Consider the following 21,193-nt stretch of genomic DNA (forward strand, 5'->3'; position numbering starts at 1 on the left):
TTAGTTAGGAGTGTGCCATATCATATTGTATGCAATTATAAAATGTCATTTTCATTTTGTTGCAGTAGTGTATTCTTGAAATATATTTATATTTTTTAATTCAGTGTTTTGTCATATCACCAAGAGTATTGTTCTTGCAAAAAATACCATGAAATATTGACATTATTTTAGGGCCATATCGCCCATCCCTATGCACAAGGTTTTTTAAATATGTTTTTATGGAAACAAATATGATTTAAAAAAATTAGGAAAACAGTACATCTAAAAGCTATACACCAGCCTGAATCCCACAACCAATCTGGAGTTTGAACAATAATGATCTATTCAAAATAATAATAAAAAAATGACACAGGATAATAATATAATTGATTTACAATGTGCTATTGTAATGAGTCATGAGATCTCATTATGTAAATTAATCATGAAGTGTTCCATCAGGGGACACCCTAGTAATGTCCAAGTGTGCAGTGTATGCTGTGAGGTTTTATCTTATGAGTGAGGTTAGACACTGGCCTTCAATACATTACATTTAGCGGACACTTTTATCCAAAGCGACTTACAAATAATGATGTACATTAGCAATAGAGGACATAGAGGTTCAGGACAAAAAAAATTGACAGGGCCTAAAGGAGGCCAAAGGGTAAAAAGTGGAATAGAGGAGGAAAGGAGGAGCAAGAAATGAGTTTAGAAGTAGTTTGTTAGAGGTGTTAGGATAGTTAGTGCTCTTTGAAGAGCTCTGTCATGCTCATGGCAAGGCGTCATGAGTTGTCAAAGTGTGAGTGAGGCCTGATAGTGGGTGCCAGATGGATGGGACATTCCATTTCCATAGTTTAATATTCCTCAAGACAAGTGTCCTGTTCACTGTGTAAACATTATACAAGACATTACCATTACCACCCCCAGTGGACAGTGCAGTAGTAGTGGGTGGTAAAGACTGTGACGGGAAGTTTCTGGCTAGAATTGTCCGTGTGAACAACAGACAAGCGACTCTGGCAGAAATCACATCCACATTTTGTGCAGGAGACCCAACATATCCCAGCATCCCTTGACATGTGGGATATCAGTATATGATTGCATAATAGTATTTTGTACATATCTTGCAGTCCTAACTAACACGATTACAGTCGATTGATTTAGCTAACCAGACTATCTGAACTTTACTCTTCTTAAATATATGGAGAAAAGTATACAATGTAATCTCAAACCCAACTAATCCAAATCTAGGTTTTTGTTCCAAGTTGTGAAGATACCTTCCAGTGCACCTGGCTGACCAGTATTTTTGGGTGATGTGGTGTCATCAATAGGCTATTTACAAAAATATATAATTTGCAAATGAGGGAAGTCTGTGGTCAGCAATTGACGTCTATAAACCTAAACAGCGCCTCTTTTGTGTTCTCACCCCCACTGCTCTTTAAATAAGCTTTCTGTTCCAGGTCTGCTGCTTCTTTTACATGATGTCGACCAAATGCAAATGTTGAACTGATAAGTACAGTATTTCCTGGCGATGTTGGTTCTGGGAATCATACTCAACAGAAACATACAAACAGACTGAACACAGAATACTATCAGCGGTTCATAGCTTTGCTTTAAATTAAAGTGGTTTCATTTGTGCTCTTTATTCAACAAGTAGGGACAATACTTGGGACAGTTCACAAGATGGTTCTGCTGGGGCCACTGCTTTTGGCAGGTAAGTTGTTCAGCACTTAAATACATTTTAATACAATGTGAGTGGGTTAGACTAACTGACATGAACTTGGAATTGGAATTGACCTTAACTGTGTGAGAGCATGTTTAGAAGATGTCTTTAAAAAGAAAATTTGTGTTTATTTAAAGTAATAAAGTGTATTTTTGCAGTATTTGTAAATAAGCAAATGCGTCTAGCTAAATTAGCAAGCTAGCTAGCAACTGGTAAAGTATAGACTTGCCTAAACCAATACTAAAGAAAAATAGTGTGTTTTTGACAGAAAAAATGACAAAAGTAAAAGTAGATTTTATTCAAGAGTGCAGAACAGAGCTACGAAGTACAGTAAACTGTGATGGACAGAAAACAGGGAAAAGTTTAACATCCACACATTGTACAGCATTCCTAGCTAACTTTATGGACTTAGCTATTAAGCTGACTTAAATCCAGGCTTGAAAAACACAATAAAATGAAACTTAACAAGTATGCGATGTTTAAAGCCTATAGCCTTTATTACTTCGAAGCAAAATTTATATTATAGTAAACATCTCATCACTCCAATTTGGAAAGAGCCCTGACTTGTGGAAATATTGAAAAGCTATTTGCCTAAGTGACATTTTGTTTTTGACATAATAAATTAGCTTCACCCTTTCATACCTAATCTCCAGTGATTGGAAAAGTAGGGAATGATGTTTTCTGTCTGTAATGAACAGGAAATAAGACTCTAATATAAAAAATATATATACAGTTAATATATATAAAATCAATACAGCCAATACATTTAATTAACTAAAATATATATATATTTTTCCATTGCATTGGATGCATGAATGTAATATTTTATATTTTATATTGACCATTTTACTTAATGAACCCTCCCTAAAGAATAAAAAACATGTCTAAAAACTGTTCTTAACATTAAATTAGTAAAAAAGATTTTATTAGTTTTCCCAGTGCAGTGGGCGGAGCCAAGCAAAAGTTTCATCGGTTTATAAACCTCTTCATTGGCTGGTTCATGGTCTATCCTGATAAACAACAGCTCTCAAATAGTGTTATGTGCAACTAAACATTTAAAATAAAGAAAATACATGATGTCCAGCTGAACAGAGAATTTGATTCTACCCCTTTAGGATAATGGTCTATGCCGAAAGTGTGACTTAACCCTTTCAGACCCTGCATCCATTACATCCATTACCCCATCTGGAACATTCTACAAGTTACATCTACAACAGTAGGTTACTGGACGCTCTGATTTTGTCTCAGGAAAGTGTTTATTTTAAAGAAATGATTGACTGCATGTTCAAATAATTTATATTTCTGACAAAAATTTTACTATATATGCATGAACATTGTATTTTTTTAAAAAGATGCAAAGCAATTTTTATTTTTTCCAGAAGACCCAACCCTGAAATTGATTAAATTTACTATCACACAATTTATTAAACAAATGGATAAATTATGAATTAAACATAATCGGAAAAAAAATAGTTAACCTTAATATTCACACAAACATAATGAATCAATAAATTAATCTGTCTTCAAAAGAACCAACTGATAAATATTGCTTTGCATCTTTTAGAAAAATACAATGTTCATGCATATATAGTAATATTTTTGTCAGAAATAAAAATTATTTGAACATACAGTAAATTATTACTTTAAAATAAACACTTTCTTGAGACAAAATTAGAGCGTCCAGTAACATCCTGTTGTAGATGTAACTTGTAGAATGTTCCAGATGTTTCAGATGGGGTAATGAATGTAATGGATGCAGGGTCTGAAAGAGTTAAGTCACACTTTTGGCATAGACCATTATCCTAAAGTGGTACAATCAAATTCTCTGTTCAGCTGAGGGTTTAGACAATTTTGCCACAGGTTTGCCACACAGCATCATAAGGAGATTATTTAAGCAAAAAAAAAAATTTATGATGATTATTTTAAGAAGGTCACAGTATACTTTCAGTGAGAACTGAAGGTTATTAAGCTGTTTTTTTACTCTTGGTTCAAAATACAAATAATTAAATAATGCTACAGAGAGAGAGATTCGATCAATAGCAATGCATTTCAAATGCAAAAGCAACATATTAACCCTTAAAACATATTAGAAAATAGTAAATTATTGTCAGTTGTTTAAAATCCTGATTACTACACCATTTTTTTGTATTATTAAGTGAAATGTGGACAATTAAGCATAAGCAATAATATCCATAACTAGGTGTACATATCTGGTAGATCAGATTAATTAAACAGTGATATATATTTTTGTTTCCACTTGTTGTTACTCTTCCAAATGAAGATTTTGGAAATGTAATTTTGTATCTTTTTTTCAACTCTAAATCTAATAACATGTATTTAACTATTTAAAACATGTACTGGTCAACTGGCAGCTTTCTTTTTTTTTTACAATCTTTCTCAGCCGAAGATGATTATAAAACTCGTGACATTTAAAATCTTAAAAGCACGTTCACTAATTCCTCTGATTTTCTCTCAAGAAAGTGTTTATTTTAAATAAATGTTTAACTGCATGTTCAAATAATTGATATTTATGACAACCATAAAAAATCACTATATATGCATGCACATTGTATTTTTCTAAAATATGCAAAACCATTTTTATCTTTTCAGGAAGACCCAAACCTGAAATTGATTACATTTTTTATCATACAATTTATTAAACAAATGGATAAATGATGAATCAAAAAGAACAGGAAAAAAGTGGTTTACATTAACTAATATTCACATTAATAAATCAATAAAATAATTTGGTCTTTCCATGGTCTTCGGAAGAACCAGCTGATGTTTAGATGGGGAAATGTTTTACAGAAGCAGGAATGAGTGAAACCCAGAGACACAATTACATTTGTATTTTATCTTAAATATTATGGATTTATTATGGAAAACAAAGCATAGATGGAATTTGGAGACACACAACATTGCAAAAAAAAACTACATCTCTAAAGGGTTTTAATAATTATATCTCATGGTAAAGTTTAAAGTTAGAGAGTGGGAATAGGTAGCAAACACTACATTTTCAGTGTTCTAAGTAGTTTTATTAATGTTTATTAATTACATATCTTACTTTTGCAATTAGGTAAATGTACAAGGCACTATGCTGAATAATAAATTTTAAAGTTATTTTTTGTGCACATTTATACATGTAATTTCCTGGGGACACAAATGGCTCCGATTCGCTGGAATAATGTAATCTCTATTTATAAATGGTTAATTTGATTTTTTTTTTACATGATTTAAACATTTTGAACTGTATTTAGCTGTAGATTAGTCAAATTAAATGATCTGTATTGTCACGTTACATTAACACGGGTGCATAGTCCTTGGCAGTATTAAAAATGCAATATATACACATAACTTACAATCAAACAGGTGTAAAATGAAATTATGTGTTGTAGACAAAACATTAACATTAATTTACAGTTTTGTAAAGAAATGTCAAAAAGCCAGTGAAATCCCTCTTAAACAGAAAACAGTGACCATAATCGAAAAAAAAAAAATCCTGGAACACTTTGTGGACTTTATATTTACATAAAAAATGTCACAACCTCTAAATTATTTGCATATGTCAGTCATTCACCAGCTATTCATATTATTTGTTTATGGACAGTGTACCTTATGACATGTCAACAGTATATATATATATATATATATATAAAATTGAATAAATTATTACATCTTACCCTCTGTCTCTTCAGTGGTCTCTGTAATCTGGGCTGAGGAGGATTACTTTATTCCTGAAAACCTCAATCACACATGGGACAACGCCAGGAACTATTGCCAGATCTGCTACAAAGACCTGACAACGATGACCCCAGGAAATGCCCATATCATTATTCAGAAAGTCATCGCTCTGAATCTCACCTCTGGCTACTGGATTGGGCTTCGTGAAAACTTCAGCGGACCCATTCCATTTTCTCAGTGGTCTAATGGTGCCCCAGTTATCTACCAGAACTGGTATCCTGGTCGCCCTATCCTAAAGAAACCAGAAGTGTTTGTGCCAACATCTCCACCCCCAACTACTAGTACTGATGGTACTACTACTTCCTATGATAGTACTACCACTGCTGGCACTACTACTCATTCTACAACTGCTGGCACTACTACTCATTCTACTACTGCTGGCACTACTAGTACTTCTGGTACTACTCATACTTCAAGCACACCCATTGACGAGCAAATACTTTGTCCAACTTTGGAGAAACTCATTGCTTGTTTTAATGGTACAGATTTTGTTGTCACTCCCATCACAGATGATTACTTTAGCACTAGTAAATCGAGCACACTTATTATCACCAGTAGTCCTACTGTGAGCAGCACGTCCCCAAGTACAATACGCAGCACATCTTCCAGTACGATACGCAGCACATCCTCCAGTACGATGCTCAGCACATCCTCCACCACCTATACAACTACCACAGCCCTTATCACCAGTCCATCTACCAGTCTCATGACATCTACCAGTTACTCTACTCCCATTCCAGAAACAGATTATGACTATATCACGGACTCTTGTGTGGCCTTGCTCAGCTTCGGCATGTGGCGGGAAAAGCACTGCTATGAAAGCCTGACCTTCATCTGTTATGATGGTAAGGATAGTCTGTCTTCTTGCTTTTGTTGTTTTGGATGTAGTTTTGGTTTTGTGGTTCTTGCTCAGGAAACAGTTGACTTCTGATCTGACCCATCTTCAGATTCCAGCCAATTCTGCTAGATCTGTCCTTGTGTCAGTGACCTGTGTAACCACCCAGATAGCAAAAAGGATCTGGCCCGGATCCGGCACAATTCAAAACGGATCTGGCCCAGTGTCCTTTTGCACAGTGGGCAGTTTAAAAATGATATAGCATTAGTGGACTGTTTAAACAGTAGTGGAGTTTAACTTCTTTTGGAGTGCAAACGGTGTATCAGTGTTCTCTCACAACACACTATTAAACACTGTAAAACTGCACACTAAAATTATATAATCAGGTTAACATAAATAAAAAATTTATCCTCCCTAAATGATTTAAGTAGTTTCATTAAAATAAAGTGTATATGTCAGTGTTCATCATAGTGAATTGAGGAATAAAGTACTACAAATGTAATTAGTATATAGTATTTTAGTCATTCAGTTCAAAATGTAAAACTCATATATGATACAGACATATTACACACAGAGTGATCTATTTTAGGCATTTATTTATTTTATTGTTGATGATTATGGCTGACATCCCAAGAAAACCCAAAAGTCAGTATTTCAGAAAATTAGAATATTACATAAGACCAATTGGTACTTTGGGCAGTTTGGACAGTGTTCCCATTCTGCTGAAAAATGAAATCTGCATTTCCGGAAAAGTTGTCTTCACGGGGAAGGATGAAGTGCTGTAAGAATTTCTGAGAAAACACTGCACCGACTGACCTTGGACTTTCCCTTTATTTCCAAATGAAATGCAAAATTTACTGATGTTCAATGAAGATTTGGAGAGACATGTCATCATGTTAACTGCTGGGGTTGGTCCACTGTTATATCAAGTCCTAAGTCAGTGCAGCATTTTCTCGGAAAGTTTTACAGCTAGATCTGGATGATATGGCTTTAAAAAAGTCTTAGTTTTTTTTATTTATTTATTTTTTTTTTACAAAAAATCTGATTTTCAATTGAAATATTTTAATAAACAGTTTAATAAACAGTACGACAGCGTGGATGCGAATCTGCTAACTTATCTTACTAGCCTGTACTGATTTCTACACATACGAATTGCAGAAACTGTAAACTGCTGCAGCTCCGGCTAGTGGTTGGATGAGGAACTGCACCTTCCTGTAAGCAAGCAGTTTTACTGGTCATCCAGCACTGCTTATATTATTAACCCTAAACTCCTAAATCGGATCGGCTAAATCAGAGGAATATCAGTATACATGTATAATACATGTATATGATACATGAGTTTCACATTTTCAACTGAATTACTAAAATTTCAAAAATATTGTAATTTATTGAGATGCATCTGTACATTTGATTGTTCTAACATATATAATTTATAACCCTAGGTACATTCAACTTACTTTGTTCAACCAACCTTAACTTATTATTACTAATTACAGTATTTAAGGTAATGGCTTGAGTCAAAGTGTTTAAGTTCTGCCGCCTAAAAAAACACTCACTAAGTATTTGTTTTAGGATTGATTCTAAAACAAATAAAAATAATAAAAATAAAAAAGCTAGGATTTATGCTGTAGTAATGATCTGGGTTGCATTTCTAAAAGGCTCTTAGCACAAAATGAACAAGGTAATTTTTAGATGGTCAAGCAACCTTCACATTGTGCACTCTCTCTCTTGTTAAGATGGTTTTTTTTAATACTAAAATGCTGTTGCAAAACTGGACCCTGCTTGTTCCTTGTGGTGAGGGTTTTTGCAGATACTTATGCAGTCATATGAGAAGTTTTGACGTGGTCGGAATGGCATGTTTATTCATTTTCCACCTGAACAAATCTTTAGAAAACACACACAACAACATTTTTATATATTTAAAAGGAATGTTATAATTGTTGAATATGTCACATGTTTTCAGAAAATAAGGGAATTTAAGACATGCATTTCAAAAAACTTAGAACTGGATATATATCTGTAGTAATTAAAATGACCTTGTGCATACTGTACTAGTTTAAATTGAGCATGTTTGTCTTTAGCTTTAGCATCTATAAAAATCTTACTGTTCACCATAATTTTGCAAAGCATGCCCCTGAATCCTAATAATTGTTGATCTCAGGTCCAGTCTAGGTTTAAAAAAAAGTTCTTCTGGAGTTCTTAAAGGTGAACTAAACCCTAAACCATATTGTTTTTATTAATAGCTGAAATGTGTGCCTTTGAAGTAATGAAACCTACTAGTCCTGCTTAAAGTTTTTATAAACCTTTTCTAACCTTAAAAAAACACTTTTATTTCAGTCAATTCCTCTGCCAAAACCTCTGCAGTGCCCTCACAGTTTCAAATGTGCTATAGGAGATGAGGACACAATATGCAAATCAGTCAATCAATAATACCAATGGTGATGCCCACCCATCCGCACCTCACTGTTATCATAGTCACACTGCTCAGCCCACTGAGCGCTCCCTTCTGTTCCGCCCCTAAACCCATACATCACCCAGTGAACCTCCTAAACTACCCCTCACATCTTTTTTTTGTTTAGCATTTTTTAAATTTGAGGTTGGAGTCAGTTAAAGTCAGGGGGTTTTGTTTCCCTTTAATGATATCCAGAATCTTTGTTCTATAGTGGAATATTTGTCCTGTTGTGCTTAGTCTTATTTTTTTTTTTTTACATATATCTTTAACATAGCTTTCTATATGTCACCTCAGAACTAAAACATCAGAGTGGCAACAGAATGTACAGAGCTTAATATACACTCTGCCCTAGATACATTAAGCAATTTTTTAATAACTGTTTAGACCAGTGGTTCTCAAACTATGGTACGGGTACCACTGGTGCACTAGACTAGATGACCTAAGAAAACATCTGCCTACATTGAAATATTATGAACTGAAATCTATAAAGTTTTCACCTGTAATTTTCCTAACATTACATTAGTTAGTGTTTAGTGCTACACTTCAATTCTTTTACACTTATTACTATTAACATCAGTTTTTTTTGGTCCTAAAGTAAAACCCAGTGGAACGCCACAAGATACGATAACCTACATCAATCAGCCAGTCACCAAAAGTTCACTTCTGTTTCTGCATTACAGTTAATAGCTTAATAAAGTAAAAAAAAAAAACATTGTAGTTCACTGCTAGGCTCTCATGTTGTTTATTTTCATCTGTCTAAATTCTTCTTAGAGTCTCAGTAGGAATACTGTATTAACCAGAAACAATAACGAATCAAATAACTTACCTAATTATACTAACTTACAGATTGCAAAAGCGAGCAAGCTCCACACAGCAGGTGAAGAACAATTACCTAAAGATATGATGGCTTGTATATGTGTGGATTACATATCTAGATTACTGTGTATAAATAACTATGTGTGTGGTAACCACATGTGTTTCTGTGAAATGGTATGTAGGTGGTACTTGGATGTTTTAGTTTGGTCATTGGTTGTACATGGCCTAAAAACTTTGAGAACTACTGGTTTAGACTATATTTATTAGACCTAATACACTTTAAAGGTTGTCTAGTCATGTTTCCTAAAGCACTGAAGGTTTGATCTTGTACTGCCATCTGTTGGTAATACAATTATTATGTCCAGTGGTTAAAAAACAGCCGCTATAGCTATTCACAACCTAGTACTACATTTACTCTATACTGTGATTTTGGATGAGCAGGCTTAGTATACAGTGTAGTGTTAGCGGAGTAAAGTTAGTTTGATATTCGATATTCAGCGGAGATTCGCCTTTCGGCCGTTCTCTTGCTCACAGGCAATGTCCTAAACTCTCCCAAATTACATTTTCCAAACCACAGAAGAACAGAGAACAAACTACAAACGTCAGATTTTCTGAAAACACCCAACCTTTCTGTTTCTCCGAGAATATTTACTGAAAATGGCAGGAATCGCTGCAGCGGGCGCTGAAGCTGTTAAGGGACCGTCTGCAAAGTACGGACCCTGATTAAAAACGTAAACATTCACAGCGCCGTTTAATGCATTTCTACTGTAACACGCCCATATGAAATATAGATAAAAAAAATCATACGTAGTCTTTAGAGACACACCTGAAAAATAACTACAACTTTTATTTTTGAAAAATATGATTTGGTTGATTTTATATTATTTTTTTAATAATAAAAATTGCTACTGTACTGCACTAATATGAAATATAGAAATAAAATCACTTGTATTCTTTAGAGACACACCTGATAAACATACTACAATGTTTAGTTTTTAAAAATATGTCTTGGTTGATTTTATATTAATATTTTAATAATAAAAAATGCTACTGTAATGCACTAATATAAAATATAAAAATAAAATCACTTGTAGTCTTTAGAGACACACCTGATAAACATACTACAACTTTTAGTTTTTAAAAATATGTCTCGGTTGATTTTATATTAATTTTCTAATAATAAAAATTGCTACTGTACTGTACTAATATGAAATATAAAAATAAAATCACTTGTAGTCTTTAGAGACACACCCGATAAATATACTACAACTTTTCGTTTTGAAAAATATGACTCGGTTGATTTTATATTAAATTTTTTATACTAAAAATTGCTACTGTACTCTACTAATATGAAATATAGAAATAAAATCACATGTAGTCCTCAAAGACACACCTGATAAACATACTACAACCTTTAGTTTTGAAAAATATGATTTGGTTGATTTTTTATAAATTTTTTAATAATAAAAATTGCTACTGTACTGTACTAATATGAAATATTGATAAAAAATCACTTGTAGTCTTTAGAGACACACCTGATAAACATACTACAACTTTTAATTTTAAAAAATATGATTCGATTGATTTTTTATTAATTTTTTATACTAAAAATTGCTACTGTACTGTACTAATATGAAATATAGAAATAAAATCACTTGTAGTCCTCAAAGACACACCTGATAAACATACTACAACCTTTAGTTTTGAAGAATATGATTTGGTTGATTTTTTATAATTTTTCTTAATAATAAAAATTGCTACTGTACTGTACTAATATGAAATATAGAAATAAAATCACTTGTAGTCTTTAGAGACACACCTGATAAACATACTACAACCTTTAGTTTTGAAAAATATGATTTGGTTGATTTTATATTAATTTTTTAATAATAAAAATTGCTACTGTACTGTACTAATATGAAATATAGAAATAAAATCACTTGTAGTCTTTAGAGACACACCTGATAAACATACTACAACCTTTAGTTTTGAAAAATATGATTCAGTTGATTTTTTATTAATTTTTTAATACTAAAAATTGCAACTGTACTGTACTAATATGAAATATTGATAAAAAATCACTTGTAGTCTTTAGAGACACACCTGATAAACATACTACAACTTTTAATTAAAAAAAATATGATTCGATTGATTTTTTATTAATTTTTTAATACTAAAAATTGCAACTGTACTGTACTAATATGAAATATTGATAAAAAATCACTTGTAGTCTTTAGAGACACACCTGATAAACATACTACAACTTTTAATTAAAAAAAATATGATTCGATTGATTTTTTATTAATTTTTTAATAATAAAAATTGCTACTGTACTGTACTAATATGAAATATTGATAAAAATCACTTGTAGTCTTTAGAGACACACCTGATAAACATAGTACAACTTTTAGTTTTGAAAAATATGTCTCGGTTGATTTTATATTAATTTTCTAATAATAAAAATTGCTACTGTACTGTACTAATATGAAATATTGAAATAAAATCACTTGTAGTCTTTAGAGACACACCTGATAAACATACTACAACCTTTAGTTTTGAAAAATATGATTCGGTTGATTTTTTATTAATTTTTTAATACTAAAAATTGCAACTGTACTGTACTAATATGAAATATTGATAAAAAATCACTTGTAGTCTTTAGAGACACACCTGATAAACATACTACAACCTTTAGTTTTGAAAAATATGTCTCGGTTGATTTTTTATTAATTTTTTAATACTAAAAATTGCTACTGTACTGTACTAATATGAAATATAGAAATAAAATTACTTGTAGTCTTTAGAGACACACCTGATAAACATACTACAACCTTTGGTTTTGAAAAATATGATTCGGTTGATTTTATGTTAATTTTTTAATAATAAAAATTGCTACTGTAATGCACTAATATGAAATATAGAAATAAAATCACTTGTAGTCTTTAGAGACACACCTGATAAACATACTACAACCTTTAGTTTTGAAAAATATGATTCGGTTGATTTTTTATTAATTTTTTAATACTAAAAATTGCAACTGTACTGTACTAATATGAAATATTGATAAAAAATCACTTGTTTTCTCTGTTCTTCTGTGGTTTGGAAAATGTAATTTGGGAGAGTTTAGGACATTGCCTGTGAGCAAGAGAACGGCCGAAAGGCGAATCTCCGCTGAATATCGAATATCAAACTAACTTTACTCCGCTTGTAGTGTTGTGCTTGTGAAAGTGTGCAACAGAGTGTCTCAAAGCTTTCCTTAATGTGGACACCAGATTTTCCCAATTTTACTCTGTACTCTTTTCCTAGTTTGCAGCATCAGCCATCAGCTCATAACTATTCTGAATAAAAGTGAAGAAAGGAGAGAAACCTCAGAGAACTTGGCTGGGATACGAGCAGTTTATGCTTGTTGAAGGAAGTCAGTCCCCCTCTCCTATAGATAGAGTCAAGAAGGAGAGATAAATGTTAAATATAGAGAAGGGAGGAGAGGGAGTGATTAGATTGGAAGGAGGTGCCTTAGGCATGTTCCACCTCCCAAAACTTCTATTTCACAGGAATTTCATAACAACACAATGTAACAAATTGGACAAATCACCTATTTGCCTGGCACAATAACTACTTTTGTTTGGACAATATTTTTTTTTTATCCCAGAATAATATTATTGAGATTATTGAGATTTATGCCACTGATTTATGCCTATAAGAATTTAATAGCTTAATAATGCATTTGCATGTTTTTAAAGAAGAACAATGCACTTGTAAATATTAGGAATATTCAGATCATTGGAATGCAGTATTTTTAAATGTCCTAAATGAATAAAACATAAATAAAATAAAAACACAATATTAACACAAGTTGACATACCATCTCATTCATGTTAGTTTGCTCCTCTCACTAAGAAAATAAACAATGGTCAACAATAATGCCTGCAAAAAGTATTAGTCCCGGCCCGTCTTTGAGTCCTTGAAGGACCAATGTGAGAACCACTGTTGTAGAAACATACTGTTGAGGTACAAAGTTCTAGCCTGTCACTTGTAACAAACTTTGTTTTTAGAGTCTTTATAAATTACAGGCTTATATCAGCATTTTTCATAAATTAAATTACTGGTTTGAATCAGAAAGATAAAAATCCACAAATGTGTGTCAGTCTAATAAATCTTCAGCGTTAAATGTACACATTGTCATTGTTATCCCAAAAAATGTTTTACACTATATATGTTGGTTGTTCTGATACGTTGTTTATTATAAGTGATCCAAAATGATTTCTATCTTTACTTACAGTGAACCTTAAATAGATTTCTCATGCAAAGTTTAAGTTTTGTAGATTCAGTGTTTTTAAGTGAAAATATTTCGCCACTGTTCAATAAAAAAAATTGTACATTTTAAGTTTACTACAAAATAGGAACACAGGCTATCCATTACAATGTGCCAAAAATTTCTTCATGAATGGACCAATAGAAATTCTCCACAATAACCAGATTTTTTTTACATTGACTTCTATTGACATTTAAGGAGGTATTAACTCTCTGATGTACAGTTACTGTTTTGGGGATACATGTTTTTCACTAGACAGTGAAAATTTGTTGTAAATATGCAGAAAAATAATATATATATATATATATATATATATATATATATATATATATATATATATATATATATATATATATATATATATATATATATATATTGTGGCGTGGAAGAGGAAGGAGGACTCGTGAGTGCAAGTACTCAACAGCTCTTTATTTACTGGCTTGCCACTCACTTATACCCAACTGCCACCACCGTACAAACAGCCCTGAGGCCACCAACCCAGCTATCCAACACTAAGATGGTAGGCCCCCTTAACCCACCCAAAACATGCCCCCATAATGCCCCACTGGCCCCGGATTAACATAACCCGCCCCCACAGGCACACTAACAGCTGGCACACACACACACCCACACACAGACGCCACATAGCCCCCCCCTTAAGGGTCAGCCGTCCCGGCGACCCCACAAACCCAACAATAAACCCCATGAACAACAAAACATTTTTTTTTTTTTTTTTTTTTTTTTTACAATTAATCACATACAAAGTCCTCCAGGTGGGCAGGCGGCCTTCTCACCCGTGGCTGCCTTGAGTGTCCGGGCAAAGCGCCACCCGCCAACGGCTCCGCAGAGCCAGAGTCCGGGCCAGGTTCGATAGGCCCCGCCCCGCCGCCCACCGTGTCCAGCAGTTTAGGACGGTAAGGGGCCAACCGAACGCGGTGCACTATCATTCTGCGCCTGCCCCACCGGATCCTGTACACCACCTCCCCAAGCCTGGACAGCACCACGCATTGACCCACCCATGCTGACTGAAGCTTCGGGCACAGTCCCTTCCTACGCTGAGGGTTGTACAGCCAAACCCTCGCCCCCACCGATAAAGGCTCCCCAAAGCAGCGCGTATCATACGCGCGTTTCTGCTTCCGACCGGCAGCAGACTGGTTCGAGCGCGCGAGCCCGTGCGCTAAATCCAGTGAGGACAGAAGACGCGAAACGAAAGTGGGCGCGTCCGTAGCGTGCTCGCCCCCCTCAGGAGGCGCCCCGAAAGCCAGAGCCACCGGCGTCCTCAGCTCGTGACCAAACATAAGCAGAGCCGGCGTGAATCCAGTCGTCTCCTGCACGGCCGAGCGGCAGGCCAGCAGCACGACCGGCAGATGTTTGTCCCAGTCCCGCTGGCCTTTGCTCGACACCATGGCCAACTGCGCTGCCAGCGTGCGATTGAAACGCTCCACCAGCCCGTCACTCTGCGGATGAAGGGGCGTCGTCCTTGTTTTATGTATGCCCAAGATGCGGCAAACCTCCGCCATGACCTCCGACTCGAAGTTCCTCCCCTGGTCGCAATGCAGCTCCTCCGGAACCCCGAATCGGCAGAAGAACTCCCGCACCAGGACATCTTCAGTAGTGACCGCCCCTTGGTCCGGCACCGCGTAGGCCTCCGGCCACTTTGTAAAATAATCCATCGCCACTAAGACATAGCGGTTCCCAGAGTCCGTCACCGGGAAGGGGCCCAACACATCCACGGCCACCCGCTCCATCGGGCCGCCGCACTGATAGGGGCGCCCTCGCGGGGCCTTTCTTGGCGGTGCACACGTCACAGCAGTGCACGAATAGCTCCACATCAGTCCTGCACCCAGGCCAATAAAAGCGTGGTCTCAGGCGCTTCAGGGTTTTGGAAACGCCAAAGTGCCCAGCCCCAGGCGACCCATGGACTCCCCGTAGGACCGAATCCCTAAGCGCCCGCGGTATCACCACCTGAAACACGCGCCGCCCATTCGCCGGATCCTCCCAGGTATGACACAGCACGCCATCGGATAAGCTAAAGCTAGCCCAGTTGGAGCGCAGCGCTTTAGCGACCGGACCCAACGGCACCACCTCCTCCCACGACGGCGTGACATTCGCCTCGAGCGCGTGTACAGCCCACATTAAGTCGCGATCCGCCCGTTGCGCATCTCGGATCTGTTCTACGGACACCTGGGCCACCACTACACCGCCGGTCACACCTCCGCACGAGCGCAATGCTTACAGTCCATGGCCACACACGGCCGGCGCGACAAAGCGTCCGCGTTACCATGGCTACGGCCCGGTCGGTGCACAACCTCGAAGCTAAACTCCTGGAGTCTAGATATCCAGCGCGCGAGCTGGCCCTCGGGCTCGCGGAAACGCATGAGCCACTGAAGCGAGGCGTGGTCGGTGCGCAGCAGAAACGGGACCCCATACACATACGGTCGGAAATGCTTAAGGCCCTCAACCACCGCGAGTAGCTCCCGGCGCGTCACGCAATAGTTACGCTCCGCCTTGTCTAGGCGGCGACTATAGTATGCTATTGCGCGCTCTGAGCCATCCTGAACCTGTGATAGAACCGCTCCGAGGCCACGGTCGCTCGCATCAGTATCCACAACGAAACTCTCCGACATATTCGGATACGCCAGAACTGGAGCATTGCATAGACGGATTTGTAGCTCCTCGAACGCTCGCTCCGCCTCGTCAGACCAACGGAATGTCACACCCGGTCTAGTTAAATTGTGAAGCGGCGCCGCCACGTCCGCGAACCCCCTGATAAACCGCCTGTAATACGACGCGAGCCCCACAAAACTACGAACCATTTTCGCATTACGTGGGACAGGCCAGTCACGGACAGCCTCCGTCTTTTTAGGGTCGGTTTCCACACCAGCACCGCTCACTACATGGCCCAGAAAATTCACGCGCTGCCTCAGCAAGTTACACTTCGCCGGGTTGAGCTTCAGGTTAGCCGCCTGAATCGCGCCGAGCACCACCTCGAGGTGAGAGAGCGCGGAGTCGAAGTCGGTCCCGTGCGCCATGACGTCATCCAGGTAAACAACGCAGCACGAACACGGGATCCCGCTTAACACGCGCTCCATAAGGCGCTCGAAAGTAGCCGGCGAGTTACACAACCCAAACGGGAGCACCGTGAAATGCCATAGAGCCGAGCCAAGCGAGAAAGCGGTTTTCTCCCTATCCCCTTCAGCTAGGGGCACCTGCCAATACCCGCTCCTCAAATCTAGCGAGCTGAACCAGGCTGAGCCCGATAGCTGATCTAGCGTATCGTCGATCCTGGGAAGCGGATAAGAGTCGAGCTTCGTGACGGCGTTAAGTCGGCGATAATCAACGCAAAAACGCCAGTTCCCGTCCTTCTTTTTTGCACGGATGCACGGATCGTTGATGTGCCCAACACAGAACTCCTGCTGAAAGGGGCCCTTGCCAACATCAACAGTCAGCTCCGTTAATCCCAGGAGAGCGATAGGATCTCCGGTGGCCGAAGAGAGAGCAATGCGCCGGCTGCAGTCCACCCCAAACTCGCCTGCCACATCCCTCGCGAACTCAGGCTTTATCAGCGAGACTGACGAGACCGTGTCCACCAGCGCGTCCACCATCACTCCATTCAGTGTGCACTTCAGAAAATAGCCGCCGGGTCCGACAGCTCCTAGATCAGGTTCCGAGGGTAAGCCTAGAATCCCTGGGGCCACCGTAACCCTCACTTGGTGGTCCCGGCTCCGTTTCCCGACCGGCCGCACTGCGCTCGCTTGTGGCCACGCCCCCCGCAATGCCAGCACTCCAGTTGTGCCTCGGGCCGGCTCCGCCTCCATCTCGGTGGATCATGGGCTCTGGGCGACGCCCCCCACGGTTCCGGATGGCAGGACAGGATGAGTTCGGCCTGCTCAGCCACCTCCACCGCGGCCTCCAGGGTCTGTGGGTCGGCCAGTCTCACATGTTTGCGCAGCTCGCCTGGCTCTATGGCGCGCAGGAAATTATCCAGCGTGAGACTTCTCTGAGCCGCTCGCGGGAATGCCGGATACGCTTGGCGGGTTAGCAGAACCATCTCAGACGCCAGCACGCCCAAAGTCTCTCCCCGCTGCCGGCGCCGGTCCGCCACTAGCATTTTGGCGGCCGCCTCGGAAGGTTGACGGCTGAAACGGGTTCTCAGCGCCCGCGTCAAGTCAGACAGCTCGCAGCGGCACTCCGCGGGGAGCTCGATCAGCACTCTCAGTGCGTCTCCCTGCAGCGCCAGACAGAGGTTGGCCGCCGTCTCAGCATCCGTCCAGCCCGCACGGCCCGCCACGATCTCCAGCTGGGCTTCGAAAGCCGTCCAGTCAGCGCTGCCGTCATAGAATGACAGGCGGGGATGAGCCGTCAAGCTCGCCGTCAGCGCGCCGTCCACTCTGGGAGCCGGCGCCACCGATTCCACGCCATCCGCTCTGCGAGCCGGCGCTGACGTCATCGCGCCGTCCACTCTGGGAGCTGGCGCCGCCGTCCTCGCGCCATCCGTTCCGCGGGCTCGACCTTCGGACAGTCTGCTGGTGCCATCAGGTCTGGGCCCACTCCGCTGGTGAGTCTTGCCCCTCGTCCGCTGGTCCGCCGTTATCCTCTCCAGCCGTTCGATTTCCCCTGCCAGCAGCTCCATATCATCCAGCAGGGCCACTTCTGACACCAAATGTGGCGTGGAAGAGGAAGGAGGACTCGTGAGACTCATTGCAAGTACTCAACAGCTCTTTATTTACTGGCTTGCCACTCACTTATAGCCTTTAACAAGGCTAGGAGAGCGAAACCCAACTGCCACCACCGTACAAACAGCCCTGAGGCCACCAACCCAGCTATCCAACACTAAGATGGTAGGCCCCCTTAACCCACCCAAAACATGCCCCCATAATGCCCCACTGGCCCCGGATTAACATAACCCGCCCCCACAGGCACACTAACAGCTGGCACACACACACACCCACACACAGACGCCACAATATATATATATATGTGGTGTATACTGGATATACGTGGTGTATACCGTTTCTTTCAGAGTAAACCTGTATAAAAATCTCTTTTGTTTACGCAATTGGTTGATATGTTGGTGGTGGTAAATTCAGTTTTTAGCATAATAATTAAGCTTGTCTTAGGCCAGCCCTCTTTTGTTCACTCATTTGTCTGCAGAACGATTTACTGGGACGGTGAAAATATCCAATGTGACGCATGGTGGAAGTGTTGTGACCTGGGACAAGGCACCAGGGGACAATGTGGATCACTACAGAGTGGAGCTACATGGGTCCAGCATCAATACCACAGCGGTCAATGCCACAGCGGTCAATACCACAAAGGACAATACCACAGCTTTCAATACCAAAGTTTTGACCATAGAGTTCCAAAACTTGGAGGCAGGAAAACTCTACACAGTCGAAGTATTCCCTGTGAAGTGCAGCCGTTATCTCAACTCTCTAAATACCAAGTTCTACACCTGTGAGTAAAAAAAATAACAAATTCTCTCTGATGAATTAGCTAGCTAGAACATTTGTAATAATGTAAAAATGTAAAATGCACTCAAAATGTAGTCATTGAGTTTATGCAGTTGTCAGCCAGGGACATTGGGTTTAGCTTACTAACCAGTATATACTTGGGGTGTAACGGTACATGTATTCTTTACGAACCGTCACGGTACGGGGGTCACGGTTCGGTCCGCGCAAACGCACGACGAATACACGGAATGCGCTCTCTCTCTCTTTCTCTCTCTCTCTCTCTCTCTCTCTCTCTCTCTCTCTCTCTCACACACACACACACGCACCTTCTTTGTCGTTCATACTGTGCCCTCTTTTTTCTTAGTGGTCTTACCAGGTATTACTTTCAGTGTTTTTTTAAGCATTCTAGTGTCACTACTGGACTGAGAATTGTTTACTAACAGTGTCTTGTGGGCAGTGTTCTGTGAACCCTGATGAAAAGATTAACAGGGCTTCTGTCCCTGACATCTACAAAGTGGAGCATCTAGGTAGGAATGCAGTGACGTGCAGACGCTATGGCCCAATGTGCTTGGGCAACTGCACTTTTGCCGTCCTTGGCTGATATTGCCCTTCCGAGGGAGGGGAAAAAATAATATAGGCAAATATGATTTCATATTTCAACAAGATTTTCTTTATAATTCGTAATTTTGATGGAAGTTTCGTAAAACAAAGTTTTCAGAGTCAATCGTTCAGATTCAGACACCTCGAGAGAAAAGGGAGGAGCGCGGGCGTAGCGGGAGACACGCAGCACGCTTCACTACAAAAAAAAAAGGTTCTTCAGGTGAGAGCAACTGCCCTTTAAGATTCCTGTGCACGTCCCTGTAGGAGTGTCTAATAGAGTAGACAGTGAGTGAACACCAAAAATCAAATTACGTAAATTTAAACTCACATAATGAGCACAACACTACATTTTTTTATTAATGTAAGTTAGCAACTGAAAATTCATGACTATTACTTTTCTGTCTTAGTAAGTATTGCAGTAATACATATATGACTTGCTGGATCCAGACAGCATAAAGTCTATATACACTCAGCAACACAAAACACAGAAACTTGCTCTTAAAGCCTTTAACCCTGAGACCAGGCAGTTATTGTATAACACATATGAGAATCCCAAGAGAAGTCAGCCTGTGGAGAATGACTACACACACTGATCGTGAGTGAGAGATGGGAGGACACGCCCAATATGCAAAAAGCTTTAAAACCCCTGCATAATTACTCACTAAACCCCATTTACTAAAGAGTAAAACAACTACAATTTGTACATTTTGCCAAAACAAATGATTTAGTTAGGCCAACTTTTTTTCAATTTCTTTCCCTATTTTTCTCCCCAATTTTGCTCAACCAATTACCCAACCCACTCATTAGGACTCCCCCTATCACTAGTAATGCCCCAACAAACCAGGAGGGTGAAGATTAGCACATGCTTCCTCTGGTGATTCCAGCCGCCGCTTCTTTTCGAATAGCTGCTGATGCAGCATTGCCGAGCAGCCAGAGCACTTGGAGGAAAGCGCAGTGACTCGGTTCCGGTACATCAGCTCACAGACGCCTTGTGCTGTGGACATCACCCTTTAGTGATGTGTGGAGAGAGCGCCATCTACCCACCCAGAGGGAGCAGGGCCAGTTTTGCTTCCTCTGAGCTCCAGCAGCTGATGGCAAAGCTGCATGAGCGGGGGTTCGAACCTGCGACCTCTCGCTTATAATGGCAGCGCTTTACACCGCTGGACCACTCGGCACCCAAGTTTAGCCAACTTTTAACAAGAAACGTAATAATGTTAGTTGGGGGAACAAGTTTGCTATTGTTTGCGGTGCATTTCAATATTTCTTGCTTAACTTAAAAATCACATTA

At 39.4% G+C, this 21,193-nt stretch overlaps 1 protein-coding gene across 1 annotated transcript; it reads left to right on the forward strand.

Moving 5' to 3' along the window:
- The first annotated feature begins 184 nt into the window (after nucleotides 1-184).
- Nucleotides 185-19,317, forward strand: LOC103035878 (uncharacterized). Its single transcript, XM_049482812.1, has 3 exons — nucleotides 185-1,687; nucleotides 5,392-6,282; nucleotides 19,007-19,317. The coding sequence occupies exons 1-3, from the start codon at nucleotides 1,657-1,659 to the stop codon at nucleotides 19,315-19,317; spliced, it is 1,233 nt and encodes a 410-aa protein (XP_049338769.1). The 5' UTR covers nucleotides 185-1,656.
- The last annotated feature ends 1,876 nt before the right edge of the window (nucleotides 19,318-21,193 follow it).

This window comes from Astyanax mexicanus, chromosome 8 (genome assembly GCF_023375975.1).
Source record: "Astyanax mexicanus isolate ESR-SI-001 chromosome 8, AstMex3_surface, whole genome shotgun sequence".
Lineage (NCBI taxonomy): Eukaryota > Metazoa > Chordata > Actinopteri > Characiformes > Acestrorhamphidae > Astyanax > Astyanax mexicanus.

Bases quoted from the DNA above. Each gene is read 5' to 3' on its own strand.
- LOC103035878 (XM_049482812.1), top strand. From the start codon at position 1,657: ATGGTTCTGCTGGGGCCACTGCTTTTGGCAG. The intron at 1,688-5,391 runs GTAAGTTGTTCA...CTGTCTCTTCAG, and splicing joins GGGGCCACTGCTTTTGGCAG to TGGTCTCTGTAATCTGGGCT. The intron at 6,283-19,006 runs GTAAGGATAGTC...ATTTGTCTGCAG, and splicing joins GACCTTCATCTGTTATGATG to AACGATTTACTGGGACGGTG.